Genomic DNA, 15,122 nt, shown 5'->3' on the forward strand with positions numbered 1-15,122 from the left:
AGTGCAGGAAAAGTGTGATGTATAATCCCATCTCTGCTGCAGCGGTGCTTGTGGATCTATCAAAGCTTTAGCTGCGACCAGAAAAGTCCACTCGCTGTCCGGAGAGCAAAGGAAATGACTGTTCACTTCTCCCACTCTTGGCTTGCAGACTGACTGCCAGTGACACCGACAATGTGCTTTTGTTTACGTGGTGCGCACCCTCTGCCAAACCCTATTACGCACAAGCCACAGAGGGGTGGAGTGGTGTGTGTGTCTCTGTGTGAGTGTGTGTGGGGCCCTTTGACTGGTGTGGGCACAGAAAGTGGTTCATGTAATTTGGAAATAATGCTTGTGGCCCACTTTCTTGCAGTCTGCGTCATATTTTGGGCATTTTATTGTTATTGAATAAAGTATTGGACCCGTGACTGTTATGAGCAGATGTATTTTGGTAACATATTAGATTTCAAAGTGCAGCCGTTTACTGATAAGAGTCATATTTAAGCTGTTCTTTAATTAGTATTATAATTTTGCAACTTTTCACACTTGTTTCGTATGAAATATTAAAATTTATTTATCTGCTGCAGGGTTTTGTGTTTTGTTTTTTCTCCATGCCTCCTGTGCTAAAAGCAAGGACGGATTAGGAGGCAAAAGGCCCCTGGGAAGGGACCTGTAAAAGGGCCCTTGTGGTCGTTTTGCGTCTTTTTGTGGTCTCCCTTGTCTTTTGTGTCGTTTTGCATCTCTTCATGTTCATTTCTCTGCAGCTCTGCATCTTTGTGGATGCACGTTGCATCACTTGGTGATTAATTAGTGTCTTTTGCATCCCTGCATGTCTGTTTCATTTGTCTTTCGTGGTCATTTTTGCATCTCTGTGCAGTTATTTTACATTAATTTGTTGTTGTCATGAGGCTTTTTGCAGGTCTGTTGCTATGTTTTGCAGGACCCCTGCGCTTGGGCCCGTTCAGTAATCCATCCAATGCTGAAAGACGGAGAAAACGACAGCTGGTGCCACTTCTCTCTTTTTATTATTATCCTGAAGGAAGAGAGGATGGAGGGAAGGCCAGTGTTGTGCAACCTCACCCTAATCTTACGTCAACAACATAGCCCCGCCTTTATTCGAACGCGTAGCCGAGTGCGGCGTTCTGATTGGCTCTCCGCGACGTCACTCGCAGCGGCTCCATTTCCGGGTTTGTAACTGTCAGACGGAGGCTCCGGGCTCGGACAACAACCGATGCGCTCAGTCGCCGCCCTGCATCGCTCCGAGCGAGGTTTACTCAGCCCCGAAACAAGAAATCCTGTAAGTGGGAATGTCTGTTGTGTCGCCCGGTGTCTTTCGGACGTTTTAAAAGCTGTCGAAAGATTATTTAACCCTGTGTTTTTTGGCAGAGAGCCAAAAAAAAAAAAAAGCGGAGCAACATCTGCAAGTGTTTCCTTGCTAGCACCTGTGAAATGACGGCCTCTACTACTCAGTTACAGCCAAGGACATGCCAAATTAATATGTATATTTTGTTTATTTATCGTAAAAAAAAAAAGGTAAGTTATCCCTGTAACTGTATAACTCGTCTTTTTATCACGTAAAGAGCTTTTTCGTGTGTTAAGACGAAGCTGCTTGTTGGTTTTCCTCAAAGACCAAACTGGGCTGACATTTTAATCCACAGCAAGATGCCAGTTAGAAATAACACCGACTTCCTCTTGTGTGCTGAGAGATAATGGAGCAATAAAGCCTCATAAATGCATCACAACCGGCTGCTGTTAAATGTCTGTCTCTTACATTTATGACAAACAGGGCTCCTAATCCTTATCTAAACATGCATTTTAAAAAAGCAAAAATTCCTATGGAGTTTCGCCATGTGTTTCCTACAGTCCACATTAATGCCAGGAAACCCCCTCCCTCCTGTACCCCCCCTCTGCTGACTCACAATGAGTCTGCAGGCTGATGTAAGTGAGGACACTTTGACTTGTTATTTCCCAAAGTGAGAAAGAGGAGGGGGGTGTCCCAGCATCACCATGAGGAGGAAGAGCCGTCTATTAGTGCTTCAGTGTCACTCACAACAATTAGACAGCCCTGTGGTTCAGCTGGCTTAACTACACATCAGCAAAGTCCTGTCACAGGGGGTCCTCAGGGCTAATTATTGTCATATTTGGCCTTTATAGTGTTCAGTAATGAGCAGCCTGTGAAGGGGTGTGAAAGTCTGTGGTATGCTGCTGATTGTTGGAAGGCCTGTGCACAATGTAGGGGCTGGGGATTGGTGGAAAATGTTCAGTTATAGTGCTGATGTAAGTATGGCGAACATAAACTAGAAATGTGAGTAAAAGCTCCTTTCATTTAACAAAATATGCCATCGTTGCCCGAATCTTAAACTTTGCATGCAGCCTGTGCTACTAACATTCAAACAGTGAACATTGTAAACATTAGTAACCCTGATTACTTAATCTTTGATTTGATATTTCCTGAGTCATTTATTTCTTTTTTGTAAATGAACAGTGAAAATGGGGAATTACTAATAATTACTAATGAATTTACTTGGGGATGCAACTAACTGTTAAGCCTAGACTGAAACAGAATTTAGATTTGAACCTGGAACCGTCTAATCAAAGAGTAAAAGTAAACAAGAAGACCTAAAAACACACTGAGGTTTGGATTTTTCATATAACTAGTTCATATATTGTATTAATAATCCCTGATTCAGGTTTTTATTCTTGCTCCTGACACACTTTCAACCATGAGGGGACATGAAAGCTCTTCTATACTCGTTACAGCTATACTGGGAGAGAGCTATAATTATTTCAGTCATATGGTCATATACTGGAGCTCGCAGCTTTAGCACCTAACACGAGCAGTTGTGCTGCGACGGGTGATGTCGTGCACTTACAGTTCTGTGGAGAATTTGCTTTAATGTCTTTACAACGAGCAATAAAATAATCTGCTTTTGCTAAACCAAGGTAAGTAATTATTTGCTCGGCTTGCGCAGTCGTCATCCCACTCGATGTGCTTTTTTTTTTTTTTCAGTCATTTGGGTCCAAACAGGTCAGACTTTGCTTATTTTGTGATAATTTTAAAGCAAATGATTGTTGCAGTTTAAAAGTTGTGTAAAATGACATACAACAATTTATAATTTGGTTAAAAGTTGGCAGTAGAAATATGATACTGATTTTGGTGCTAGTATTGGCTGACACAGTAGCAGGCTACTCGTCATAGGTCATTTGTTAGACCGAACTGCTAATTGACATTTGTGCCATCTGTAGCTGTGTTTTATTAAAATGCATTAGAATCTGCTTCAGCGTATGCCCCTCCCAGTAAACCTTTAAAAATGCATTAGAGTGGGAATGCAAATACTTTTTTGGGCTGCCCCCGGTGGGAATTGAGGCCCTCCACCCTCCCAGACAGGGCTGGTATCATGTTCTGCTCGTTATGGAACACAGGGTCATTAAGAGGCTGTGGAAACAGTATCCTAACTGAAAATATACTATTATATTATTATTTTAATGTTTATTTCTAACAAGATAATGCTGAGTTTGTTTGCTGTTTGGTGTAAAATCTGGCCAGTCTATGAATACATTTTCTCTGACCTGTCTTACTCTTGACATTAGATGGGTAATTTACTGCTTTGCACTTTTTCCCCTACTTGGAAATGTCTTCAATGAATATAACTTATAGTGAAGAAACAATTTTAATGACATTGAGAAACTGTATGACTGTGGTAACTGTGTTTAATGTTGATTGGTCACATCAGACCAAACCCGATCATCTTGATAAGGTCAGTATTGGCCCTGATACCAATTCAGCTAATCTTTAGGTGTCCTGTATTACTGCAAAATATGAAAATGCATCGCACACAAGAGCTAATTATCAAAGCATAGTGAATTAAATGTGGTACTACTGCATCATTGGACATGCATAATGATTTTGCAAGAGTTCCAAACTAACCAATCGTTTTTGTTATTGATTAAGCTGTCGGTTAGTGTTTTCAATTAATCAATTTGTCTGATCATGTAGTATTTTAAATGTCAAAAATGATACTGAATAAATGACCATCACAGGTTACCAGGGGGAATGTGGTGTCCTTTAGGTGCTTATTTATTGATTTAATTGACAAACTGTTAAAAAAGTATACATTTTATAATAATAAGACACAAAAAGTAAAACTTCTAAGTCATTTGTCAAACATCTGATGGTTCCTTCTTCTCAAATGTGATAATTTTCGGCTTTTTCTCTTTTTTATGTGATTGTAAACTGAATGCCTTTGGTTTTTGGACATGATATGATAATGAAAATAATCGTTAGTTGCAGCTTTAGATGAAGATGTGTAATATATTAATGAAATTGTCACGGTAACAGTTCACTGAGTAATGAAAGTTTCTCTTTATTCTGTGTCACAGGTGACATCAGCACACACAGGCAGCATTCCTCTGCCTCGCCACTTCTTCTTCACGTGAACTTTTGTCCTGGTGTTACAGCCCCCCCCCCCCCCCCCCCCCAGTCTCTCTCTCCTAGCATACAGTGCTCCCTCCCTTAAGCTTGCATGCCTAATTCACATGATCACCTGCCGTGTCGGAGCCTTATAAACTGGGTGTCCCTGCTCTGTGTCCTCACTGCTGCACTTTACTGTCTCTGCAGGGCCAATGGCATTCAGGAAAGCTCTGAAGAAGATGGCGATCATAGGGGGCGGGGCCGTCGCCACTGTTTTCGGCCTCTCACAACTAATCGAGTACAGGAAGACACAGGTGAGTTGATGAAAGATGTCACCTCTGAGTTTGTATAAGCAAATGTTTCATTTGTTTCCCGTTCCATGAATTAAGTTTGAATAGTGGCCTCCTGTATATGCTGCTTCAGATGGTTTTCTACTCTGGCAGCTGTTAAACTCAGAGTGAAACTTAATATACTTCCAGATTCTGGGCATGAAAACAGTATCATTAAAGAATAGTTTTTCTCTTTTCTTGAAAATAGGGAGGGGCCGCTTTTCAAGGCATGTCCTGTCTAGTGTCTGGAATGTGTTTGCTGTTTGCAGGAGGCATCAGTGGACTTGCACTGGATCATAATCTGCTTAGAAATAATGATAAAACGAACGTATTTCTTGTACCTGCAGGTTTTAGTGTCTAAATGTTTTTCTTCTAGTTTCTGGTGCAACAAAGGGTAAAAATAAAAGGATTTGAGCCCTTGGAGGTTTGGCTGTTTAATATTTGGCCTTTTAAAGTGAACTAATGAAGTCAAATGTTTGTCACCAGTGTTTTTTTATATGTAATAGATATATTCAAACTCCGCCTACATCATTTTGCAGGTAAATATGTGTATGGTTAATTTGAAGCTGTTAACTTTTAACCATTATTCCTGAACTGGGAACTTATATAAAATTCTTATATGAACCTTAAACAAATGTCACTTTTTAGTTGCTTCATCCTTTCATCCATTCATCCATTCACTTGTCCATTTTCTGCTGCTTACCCAGGTCCAGGTTGTGTTTAACAATTAATTAAGGATATTAGACATGCACACAGTTGGATAACACTCACAGTTTTTTTTTAAATAAATGTCAATAAATTCATGCACTTAGTCGTTTAACTTTGGCCAGTAGATATCAAATTGCATTCTATGTTGTATTAAAAGGAAATTTAATTTGGTAAACCCTGTAAATATCTTGTATATTGACACTTTTGAACTATTTTGCTCTTAAACAGCCAGCCAGAGTATTTGGACAGAGTGCATTCTCCAAATGATGTTTAGCTGCTTGACAGTGTATGTGGACAACACCATAAACCTGAGGAATGAGAAAAATCCAGGTGCTTACAGAGCAACAGGCAAAGTTTTAATGGTGGTCGAGGTCTGACGTTAGTGTCTCGCCTCCTGACTGGTGACGCTGAGAGCGCTGGCCTTGATAGAAACTGGTGTTTGTCTTATTGTCAAGCCTCAAACTCAGCCACTGATCATCTTCATGAACACATGCAGTACATAACCACACGGCTTTGCTTCATTTGAGATGGACAAGCAGCTGTGTTTCCCCCTGACCTTTGACCTGATGTAGGCCTATTTTAGGCACGCCGCTCAACTACATACCAGACTTTATTTGACTGTGCAACCTAATGTGAACTCTGTTTTGTGTCCTGGCACGATATTGTCTTCTCTTGCCCATCGTCGTCCTCTCAACCAAGCATGGATTGGTAAGCAAGAAGTCGATCCTGATGAAATATAATTATTTTCACAATAGTTTGTAATCATGCATGCGTCTAATCCCAGTAATTACAATGCTGATGAGATGAATGTCCGTCTTGTCTCCTTTAGCAAGGGCATATGGTTTGGAGAAGATTTCAAGACAGCGGCCGATTGGCTATTAGCATGGGCCTTGCTGTGCCATTCACTGACTTAACTTGATTACGGGGGGCACGCTGGGACTTAATTCTGTGGCGGTGTTTGTCTGTATGCATCATCAAAAATAGACAATGATTATATCATCGTCTTGTTTGCGGTTGCAGGCCTAAATTACAAATGCCTGCTACTATTTGCAAGTCAAATGCCGTGGTGGCTTCAAAGCAGCTTGATGCAATCATTTAGCCTGAACTGCTAAATAGAAAAATGAATAAATATTTCATTAGAAGTGAAATCCCACATCCTCCTATCAGAGTGGAGCTGTGTGGTTTTTTTTTTTATTGAAGTTGTGATTATTTCTTTAAAGTAATTATTTTGCTAATCAAACAATGGCTATAAATGATGTTCAGAGACTGGCATTAGATTTATTTTGTGGGTTTTGCAAAGTTGAGCAGCATGTTGCAGCCGCTAGCAACCCTTGGCAATATTTGCTTTGCAATTGATCACATCAAGGATATGTCTTTTTTTTTTTAGCAACACTTCACTTGAAAATGAGACATTTTAAGCACATTATATTCTCCCTTTCTGCTAAGAACAGCCTCAGAAGACCAATCTTTTGAAAACCGATTACTCTGTTTCAAGTAGAAGTCCTGCAAAATATATTAAAAGGTCCCATATTGTATAAAGGTAGATGTCCATGTGTTTTTGATTATAAAGCAGGTCTAGGTTCTATATTAATACTGTGAAAGTAGAGAAATGCACACAGCCTGTATTCAGAAACTGAGCCTTAAAACAAGCCATCAGGACTTCCTGAACTTTGTGATGTCACAACTAAACAGTCACCGCCCACCTGGATCCACCATCCAACCTTGCAGGATTTGGTTTCTCTGAGTGTTTGACTGAAATCTGCTGTACTTTATTGGATAACTCAGAAAACAAATCAGCCAATCAGAAGATCATTTCTCCACTTTTGAGGGACTGATCAGTGCTGCAGGCTTCACATCACTCAGTCATTATGACAGTAATAAATACATTTCTAGTCATCATGCCTCTGAATGTACATTATATTCCATCCATTACAACACAGTAAAGCATACAACCGTATGTCTTACAGTAATCTCATTACACAGTCACACCAAATCCATAATGTATGAAAATGATTACAAGTCATTATATCATGTTATTTTATGAGGTGATTATAATGCAGGAATAATGCATAAACACATGGCACTGTGGATGTGTATGCATTGTGCTTATAATGTTTCAAAATGCACCTCAAGGAAAGTGTTGCTATATGTGTTTTAAAGATTTTAAAATAGAGTTTAACATAGAAATTAACATAAAAACCTGCTGATTTGCACAATATAAGGAACTCAGAGCGATCTTTGAGTCACGAAAGCTTCTGTTCTCATTGTATTTGTGTGGGTGTGTGTGTATCTGTCGCATCCAGGCTCGGTTAGCCCACGTGGCAGCAGAAGCAGAACTGAAGATTCCCTATGCGGACGAGCTTCCCTCTCGGCAGGCCCAGCTCACAGCGCTGAAAACCACAGAGGAGTTTGACGTTCTGATTGTCGGAGGAGGGGCCACGGGTGCAGGATGTGCCTTAGACGCTGTCACACGCAGTAAGCTCACCGTCAGCAGCTCTTCTACTTTCAAGCACATCTCTCTCCTGGGATGTAACAGGTTTCCAGCTCTGTGATTGTCCTTATTGGGTTATGATTGAAGGCGGGGAAACGCCTCACAGGCTGGTAACACACTCTAAACTGCTACTGAAAACACACTCAACTATTAGAGCAATGTTTGTTAGATATTTATACAACTGTATTATTATTCATTAGTTTGCATAGGAAAATTATCATGATAAATTATATTATTAAATAGGACAAGATCTTTATTGTGATAATGAATTTAAGTGTATTTTTTTATTATTTATATTTATAAATTTATATTATATGAATTCACAGGTGTAATTTTAATATTTTATTTTACAGTATGTTTTATTAATTATTAATAAACTGCACAAGTGTATTAGCTTATATTGTCTGATTTCCCTCAGACCTCAAGACTGCCCTCGTAGAGAGAAGCGACTTCTCTTCAGGGACGAGCAGCAGGAGTACCAAGCTAATCCACGGTGGAGTGCGCTATCTTCAGAAGGCCATCATGCAGCTGGACTACGAACAGGTTCCTCTTCATCTTTTTATTCTCCTCCTACATCTCAGCGGGTACCCAATTTTCTCTCATCACCTTTTTGTTCTCATTTTACAAACAGTACATGATGGTGAAAGAGGCCCTGCACGAGCGTGCCAACCTCCTGGAGATTGCACCTCACCTATCAGCACCGCTACCCATAATGCTTCCTGTTTACAAGTAAGTGTCGGACTCATAAAATAAGAGGAAATGACACAAGTGAATGCAGCAAAAACGAACCATAGCATAATGCTTTTAAATGTGTGTTAATCACCCAGATGGTGGCAGTTGCCTTACTACTGGGCAGGGATCAAGATGTACGACCTGGTGTCTGGGATTCAGTGCTTGAAAAGCAGCTACGTCCTCAGTAAGACCAAGGCCTTGGAGCTGTTCCCCATGCTGAAGAAGGACAAGCTGGTGGGAGCAATCGTCTACTACGACGGTGAGTCAGTGATCCCTCGTTTGCTTGGCTTTGCTTTAATTTGGATGTTTTCACATAGACACCATGATGTGTGGACAGTAATCGCTTCGTTTGTTGATTCATTTTTTATCTCTTTATTTTCTGTAAACATGAACAAAGCAGCTGAGTCATTCTTGTTGTTTTCCCTTCTTGCTCCTGACACTGGCACTGACTTAAATCAGTCAGCCAGTGATGGATTGATGAAAATTATAAGATCATAATGGTCTAAAGTAGAACTGTGTAACTGTGAGCAAATGTGATGACATAAACAGTCTTGAAACCCTGTGAAAACATGGTTTCTGTTTTCAAAATGCCTCGGTGTCCCTTGAATATTTTTAAAATATGTTATTCTTGTAGCACAGCCAAAGCCTCCCAGGGGGTGTCATAAAACAGATCAGAGGCTCAGGAGATGTTTAAAGGCAAAGAAGATAATCAGAAACAATGAGTTCACCTGACTCGTCTCGAAAATTAATCCGAAATTCAGACATTGATTTGTTTTAAATCTTTAGCTCCCACAAATCACACTCCTTTTTCATTTCTCAGACTTGATACACACATACGCACATTTTGTACGTGATTATATAAAATGTATTTTTATATATGTGACTTACACTCTCTGAAGATATGAGTACGACTGATGTCCATCTTGAATGAACGTCCATAATGCGCTCTTTACAAGAACATGCCTGAGAATCATCACGTTCAGGCTAAAAAAAACATCTTTAAACATACACAGTACTACTCACATGCAGATCGAAGGCAGCTCCACATATCCTGAACATCACAATATATTTTAATTGTATGGCATTGCTGGTTAAAAGTAGAGAAAAACTGAACAAAAACGGATCAGGAGGCGGATTTTAACAGTGCAGATTTTAAATGAAGTGGGCGTGTGTCTGAATAAATTGTCATATGATAGAAATTGTGTAGAAATTTTGTGATGAAACCAAACAGGAGATTAAAGATTACACTCCGTAAGAACAGGCCTCAGATGTAAATCTTCCCGGTGGCGTTCACATGTCCACTGGTCCCTGGCGAAATGTGTTGACAGGCTGGTAGGATGCCCTCTCCTCCCTGTGGCAGTAAAGGTTGTGTGTTCCCTGGATGGGTGCGGAGGAGAGCCAGACATATGCTGAGTGTCCAGCTGAGCGTGAGGAGATTCACGCCCCGGGCATTGTTTCCTCTCCGCCACTGAAAATAACAACTTTGTGTCTGCGGGTGATGTGTCTGTTACTGTAGGCTTCACTGAGTATCAGCTCGTCCTGTCCGGTCATAACAGGTAGCCGTTTTCTTTTGGATCTGATGCTTTTCATGTCTCTTATTTATGGTGTTCAGCAGTTTCTGTTGCTCTGGTGCGATGACTACCAGAAAATGAAACATCTGTGCTGTTTTAAAAGGATATAACTTGAGCAATTTGGTCCCAAACTTTCATTCTGACTATTGGTTGTTTTCATGAAACAAAAATACTTCATTTTACAGTAATATTGTGGCAGATGCTTTTATTTGTGTTTTATTGACAGAGTGAATGTGAAGTTGCACACTGTATATCTGGTTTTACTGCAGCCTGGAAAAAGGGAAGAGCATTTTCTTGGTGCAAAGCAGCATATGTTTGATTTCCACCTCCCCCTCCCACTCCCCACCATCATCTGCTCTGAGGGGGGCCAGGGCCGGGATGGTGGAGGGGTGGGGCGTCTTTTCTCCAATTACGCCGTCTGGAACAATCACGCCCGTGACATTTCGAAATCTGACCTTCTCTCCCGGAGGTGTAAAGCGCGGAGGAGCGTCGTCGTCGTCGGTCGGACCAGCTGAGCAACAGCTATTTCTCCCGCTGTCTTGGTTACCGCCGCTCCTGCTGCCACCAGCAACAGCAGAGGCTCTTTTTATTCTCACAAACGCAGGACGACAAATGCGTTGGCCTGATCCTCTTGTTTTGCATTAGCTGGACGCAGCTACAGTGTGTTTCTGCTGCAGCCATGACTCTTCCTACAGTGGTTATTTCCAGGGGTGTTTCTAATATTCTGCCCCCCCCCCCATGTATATAAGTACTTTATTATGATGCAGTCCAGTACCACCTTTAACCTGCTTGATACCTGCAGAAAGGCCCTGAAATGGCAAATAAAAGCAGTATAAAAATTACTTCACCCCATACTGTGTCTTCTGCATACCTGTCATTTTAAAGTGGTCCTGCCTTTCAGTACTGTCTGTCTAGTATTGTTTGAGTTTTGCACACATTGTAAATCAGTCTGGGTGAGAAATGCGGCTGAATGCTGTCACGGAAGCTGCTTGTAAACACAACACTCAATAAGGAGTAGGAGGAGGACAATAAGCACGCACAACACTGGTTGAGGATTAGAAAAATAGATTATACAATAGCAGACAAATTCCTTACAGGAGTCACACGGATGTCTCTCAAGGAAGAAAAACAAAATCTCACCTTTCATATTTTTTCCAGAGACAATAGAAGAGAACACAATTGGCTACAGCTATAACAAAGTGATTAAAAAAACAATTTTACTAACTTTACTGTCACAGTGTATAAAACCCTCTCTCACACTTCTTCTCTGTCCCCTTCAGGGCAGCACAATGACGCCCGTATGAACCTGGCCATTGCCCTCTCCGCTGCTCGCTACGGCGCCGCCGTCGCCAACTACACCGAGGTGGTTCGCCTGCTGAAGACGAAAGACCCGCAGACGGGCAACGAGAAGGTGTGTGGCGCCCGCTGCAGAGACGTCATCACAGGTGAGGCATGCAGTCATACAGGAGTCTCTGCACAATTTTTAATGCTCTAATGCTTTGAGATTAAATAGACAAAACAGTCACATCTTGTACTTAGTGCAGATCAGAATTAATTTTAAAGTGTGATTGGCTCAGACTTGAAAGGTCAATAGGTATCAGGGGTTTAAGAGAAGGATGACCAGCTGTCATTTTAAAGCGGTGAAACAATTAATCAAGTGCTTCTCAAATGTTACTGGTTGCATGGAAATGATATGCAGTAAAAAGTCTTCTCACATAAGTATCTATTTTTTTTTAAATCGTCCAACTTGCCTGATTTAAATGTTTTGTGGTGCAGTTTTGGAGTAAAATCAATCAAATCACTCAATCAAAACTTCTATCAAGACGCTTTTCTGCTTGATTTTAGTCTTTTGTTCACTGAACACAGTTGACTCCTCCCTCTTTTTAACAGGACAGGAATTTGACGTGAAGGCCAAGTGTGTGATCAATGCCACCGGACCATTCACAGACTCGCTGAGGAAGATGGACAACCAGGAAACCAAAAACATCTGCCAACCCAGCGCCGGTGTTCACATCGTTATGCCTGGTTACTACAGGTGCGACACAACGCCGTCAAACAGTCTGTGCTTGAATGTCTATGTTTTAAGTTGAAACCTGCTATTTCAAATGCATGAACTTGTCTGTATTTATTCCTATTGTGTTTTCTCATTCCTCTTTGTAAATACTAATCTGGCTAAACTATCATCTGACCTATACTTACACGCACAGGACACTCTTCTCTGGTTAAGATACAGCAGCGCAATAGAGTGGTTCTGTTGAAGTCGGGGGTTTTAAAGTTCATCGAAGCTTATTGAACGAAACCCGAGGGAGCGCAAGCCCTTTGAACAGCGGCAGAAATGCCAACCACCTAATTCTCTTCCTCCCTTTCTCCCGTATTCCTCCTGCCGCTGCCCCTCCCCCCTCCTCTTCCTCCCCCTGTCCTTTCTCCTATTTTCTTCCTCTCTAACTCCTCACCCCCTCATTTGTTCTCTGCCTTTTCTTTTTGCAGCACTTCCTCCTCTTCCTCACGACCCTTGATTCCTCTCTCAGACACAAATTCAGTAAATGAGACTCAGATAATCTACTGAACAGGAAACTGCTGCCACTTCTCTTTTAATAATTGTTTTAATAATGAATCCTCTTTTTTTGTTTTTCCTTTCAACAGTCCTGACAACATGGGTCTGCTCGACCCGGCCACAAGCGATGGACGTGTCATCTTCTTCCTGCCCTGGGAGAAGATGACCATCGCTGGCACGACTGACACCCCCACCAGCGTGACGGCTCACCCAATCCCAGGGGAGGACGACATCAACTTCATCCTGAGGGAGGTCCGCAACTACCTCAGTCCTGATGTAGAAGGTGCAGGAGTTTTCTCTTGTCTGTTTTGAAGAGCATGCAGTCACATACGACGTGTTTGCTGCTAAACTGTGACAGTGCTGTTTGGTTTATTGACTCCATCACCCAGACATCACCTGGCCACCTGAGTTTCTTATGGTCGCAGTTGACACTGCCCTGTTTGGTTCCCAATGGTCCTGAAACATGTTTCACCAGCTGGTTTTTGTATGTTTTGAGAATATGCAGAACAGCAAGTCAAAAAGCAAACATGTATAAAGTCAAACAGAGTTTATTTGTGTTGCCAAAGATCACATATGACGTCTCAGTGCTGCATCATAACAGCAGTATGCCCCAACTGAGCCCAACAATCCCACCCTGTCATGACAAAAATGGAAGAAAACACATGAAATTCAAGGAGAGATTCCTGCTTTTATTTTCTTATTTTTATCGTCACATATACACAACTCACACTCCTTTAAGCTGGTGTTGTTTGTTCTGGATATCTGCATTTTTTTGTTTGCGTATTGTTTGTTATATGTAAAACCAGTAAAACTAAACCACACGAAACCAGTAGCAGCAGTATGACGGCTGCAATAGCCCACCAATTCCAAAGTATGAATTAAAGATAAAAAGTTTAAGATTTGAGTAGAAATATAATATATATAACAATGAGATAGTAGATGGTTCATCTGTGTCCTGCAGAGTGAAATGTGACTGTGTTTTCGTGTCTGTGTGTTGTGTGCAGTGCGTCGAGGAGACGTGTTGGCAGCGTGGAGTGGCATCCGTCCCCTGGTGACTGACCCCAACTCCAAAGACACTCAGTCCATCTGCAGGAACCACATCGTCAGCACCAGTGACAGCGGACTGGTCACCATCGCCGGTCAGTGAGTCTTTGTCTGTTTTGAATTTCTAAAAAAAAAATGGATGATTATTAACTTTTGTATCAATGCATGATTTTGTCTAGGTGGGAAGTGGACCACCTACAGGTCCATGGCTGAAGAAACTCTGGACGAGGCCATCAAAGCCCACGGCCTCTCAGCTGGGCCCTGCAAGACTGTTGGTCTGATGCTGGAGGGGGCAAAGGGCTGGACGCCGACGCTCTACATCCGCCTGGTGCAGGACTACGGCCTGGAGAACGAGGTAAGAAACAGCACACAGAGGACAAAATACTGTGCAGTCTGTAAGCTCTCTGCACAGGCACAGTTGTACCAACCCGCCGGTGACAATGCTGCATACAGTCTCTGCACAGTGCTTCATGAAACAGCTCCAGTCAAACACAATCAGCTATTTCTTTAATCACGGCTCTGCCTCTAAGAACAGTTTACAGCATAGAAGAGAGGAGACCTTTAATACCAACTGTACACAAGACCAGACACACATTCGCCTGCTAACAACCCTGTGAAATCTCGCTCACTCACACACATGCACTGTCTCCTGCAGCAGCAGCAGCAGTGGAGCTGACATTAAAGCCGCTGCTGTAACAAAGCTGACATTTCTACTACACAAAAGACTGGACACACGATGAAACGCACTGTACGCTGAACAATTTATCAATGGCATTAAGTAAGGGCACATTGATTCACATCACCTACATGCCATCTTTCCAATAATTAGCCTGAGCGTTTTCATTAAGTCCAATAGGACATTGTTTCATGAAGAAAAAGTACTTGTGCGCCGAGTGCCTACAGTGTACTTACTCCTCATTAGAGGCGTTCGGCACCGGCTCTGGTGTTCTCTCGAATATTCCTAAAAGGTCACTGTTGATATTTGGACAGCGTTTGCCCTTTTCACATGATCGGCAAGCCGCCGATCTGAATGGCAAATAGACCTCTTGTGTTCTGTAAACATATATGACACCTCATTGACAAAGTGGCTCTAACGTTAAGCGCTTAACTGCGAAGAGGTGAAATCGATCAGGAGCTGCCACTACGCTCCACGTTGTTTAAACTTTTGTTTTGTGATGTGGGAGCAGCAGAAGTGAATCTGTGTAAATGATGTAAAGACAATTCATCATCACTACACAGCAACTGTTAATAAATTACAATTTAGAGAGTGCTTTGCTTTGAAACACCATGTGTTGTGTATTTATTG

At 41.7% G+C, this 15,122-nt stretch overlaps 1 protein-coding gene across 4 annotated transcripts in view; it reads left to right on the forward strand.

The window, feature by feature from the left end:
• Positions 1-15,122, forward strand: part of gpd2 (glycerol-3-phosphate dehydrogenase 2 (mitochondrial)) — a 34,049-nt gene that overhangs the window by 10,144 nt on the left and 8,783 nt on the right. Inside the window, exons 1-12 of one of the 4 annotated variants that reach the window (XM_071464870.1) lie at positions 734-1,273; positions 4,595-4,701; positions 6,124-6,132; positions 7,728-7,899; positions 8,334-8,458; positions 8,547-8,644; positions 8,743-8,906; positions 11,499-11,663; positions 12,109-12,253; positions 12,862-13,055; positions 13,777-13,911; positions 13,996-14,171. In XM_071464870.1, the coding sequence (XP_071320971.1) occupies positions 4,600-4,701; positions 6,124-6,132; positions 7,728-7,899; positions 8,334-8,458; positions 8,547-8,644; positions 8,743-8,906; positions 11,499-11,663; positions 12,109-12,253; positions 12,862-13,055; positions 13,777-13,911; positions 13,996-14,171 (1,485 nt within the window). In that variant the 5' untranslated portion in view covers positions 734-1,273; positions 4,595-4,599. Of the gene's footprint in view, positions 1-733; positions 1,274-4,594; positions 4,702-6,123; positions 6,133-7,727; positions 7,900-8,333; positions 8,459-8,546; positions 8,645-8,742; positions 8,907-11,498; positions 11,664-12,108; positions 12,254-12,861; positions 13,056-13,776; positions 13,912-13,995; positions 14,172-15,122 lie in introns of those variants that run through there. The other 3 variants (XM_071464868.1, XM_071464871.1, XM_071464869.1) reach the window with 3 other exon arrangements.

This window comes from Trachinotus anak, unplaced genomic scaffold (genome assembly GCF_046630095.1).
Source record: "Trachinotus anak isolate AG129_WGS33_773 ecotype Australia unplaced genomic scaffold, CSIRO_AGI_Tana_v1 ptg000026l, whole genome shotgun sequence".
In the NCBI taxonomy this organism is placed as follows: Eukaryota; Metazoa; Chordata; class Actinopteri; order Carangiformes; family Carangidae; genus Trachinotus; species Trachinotus anak.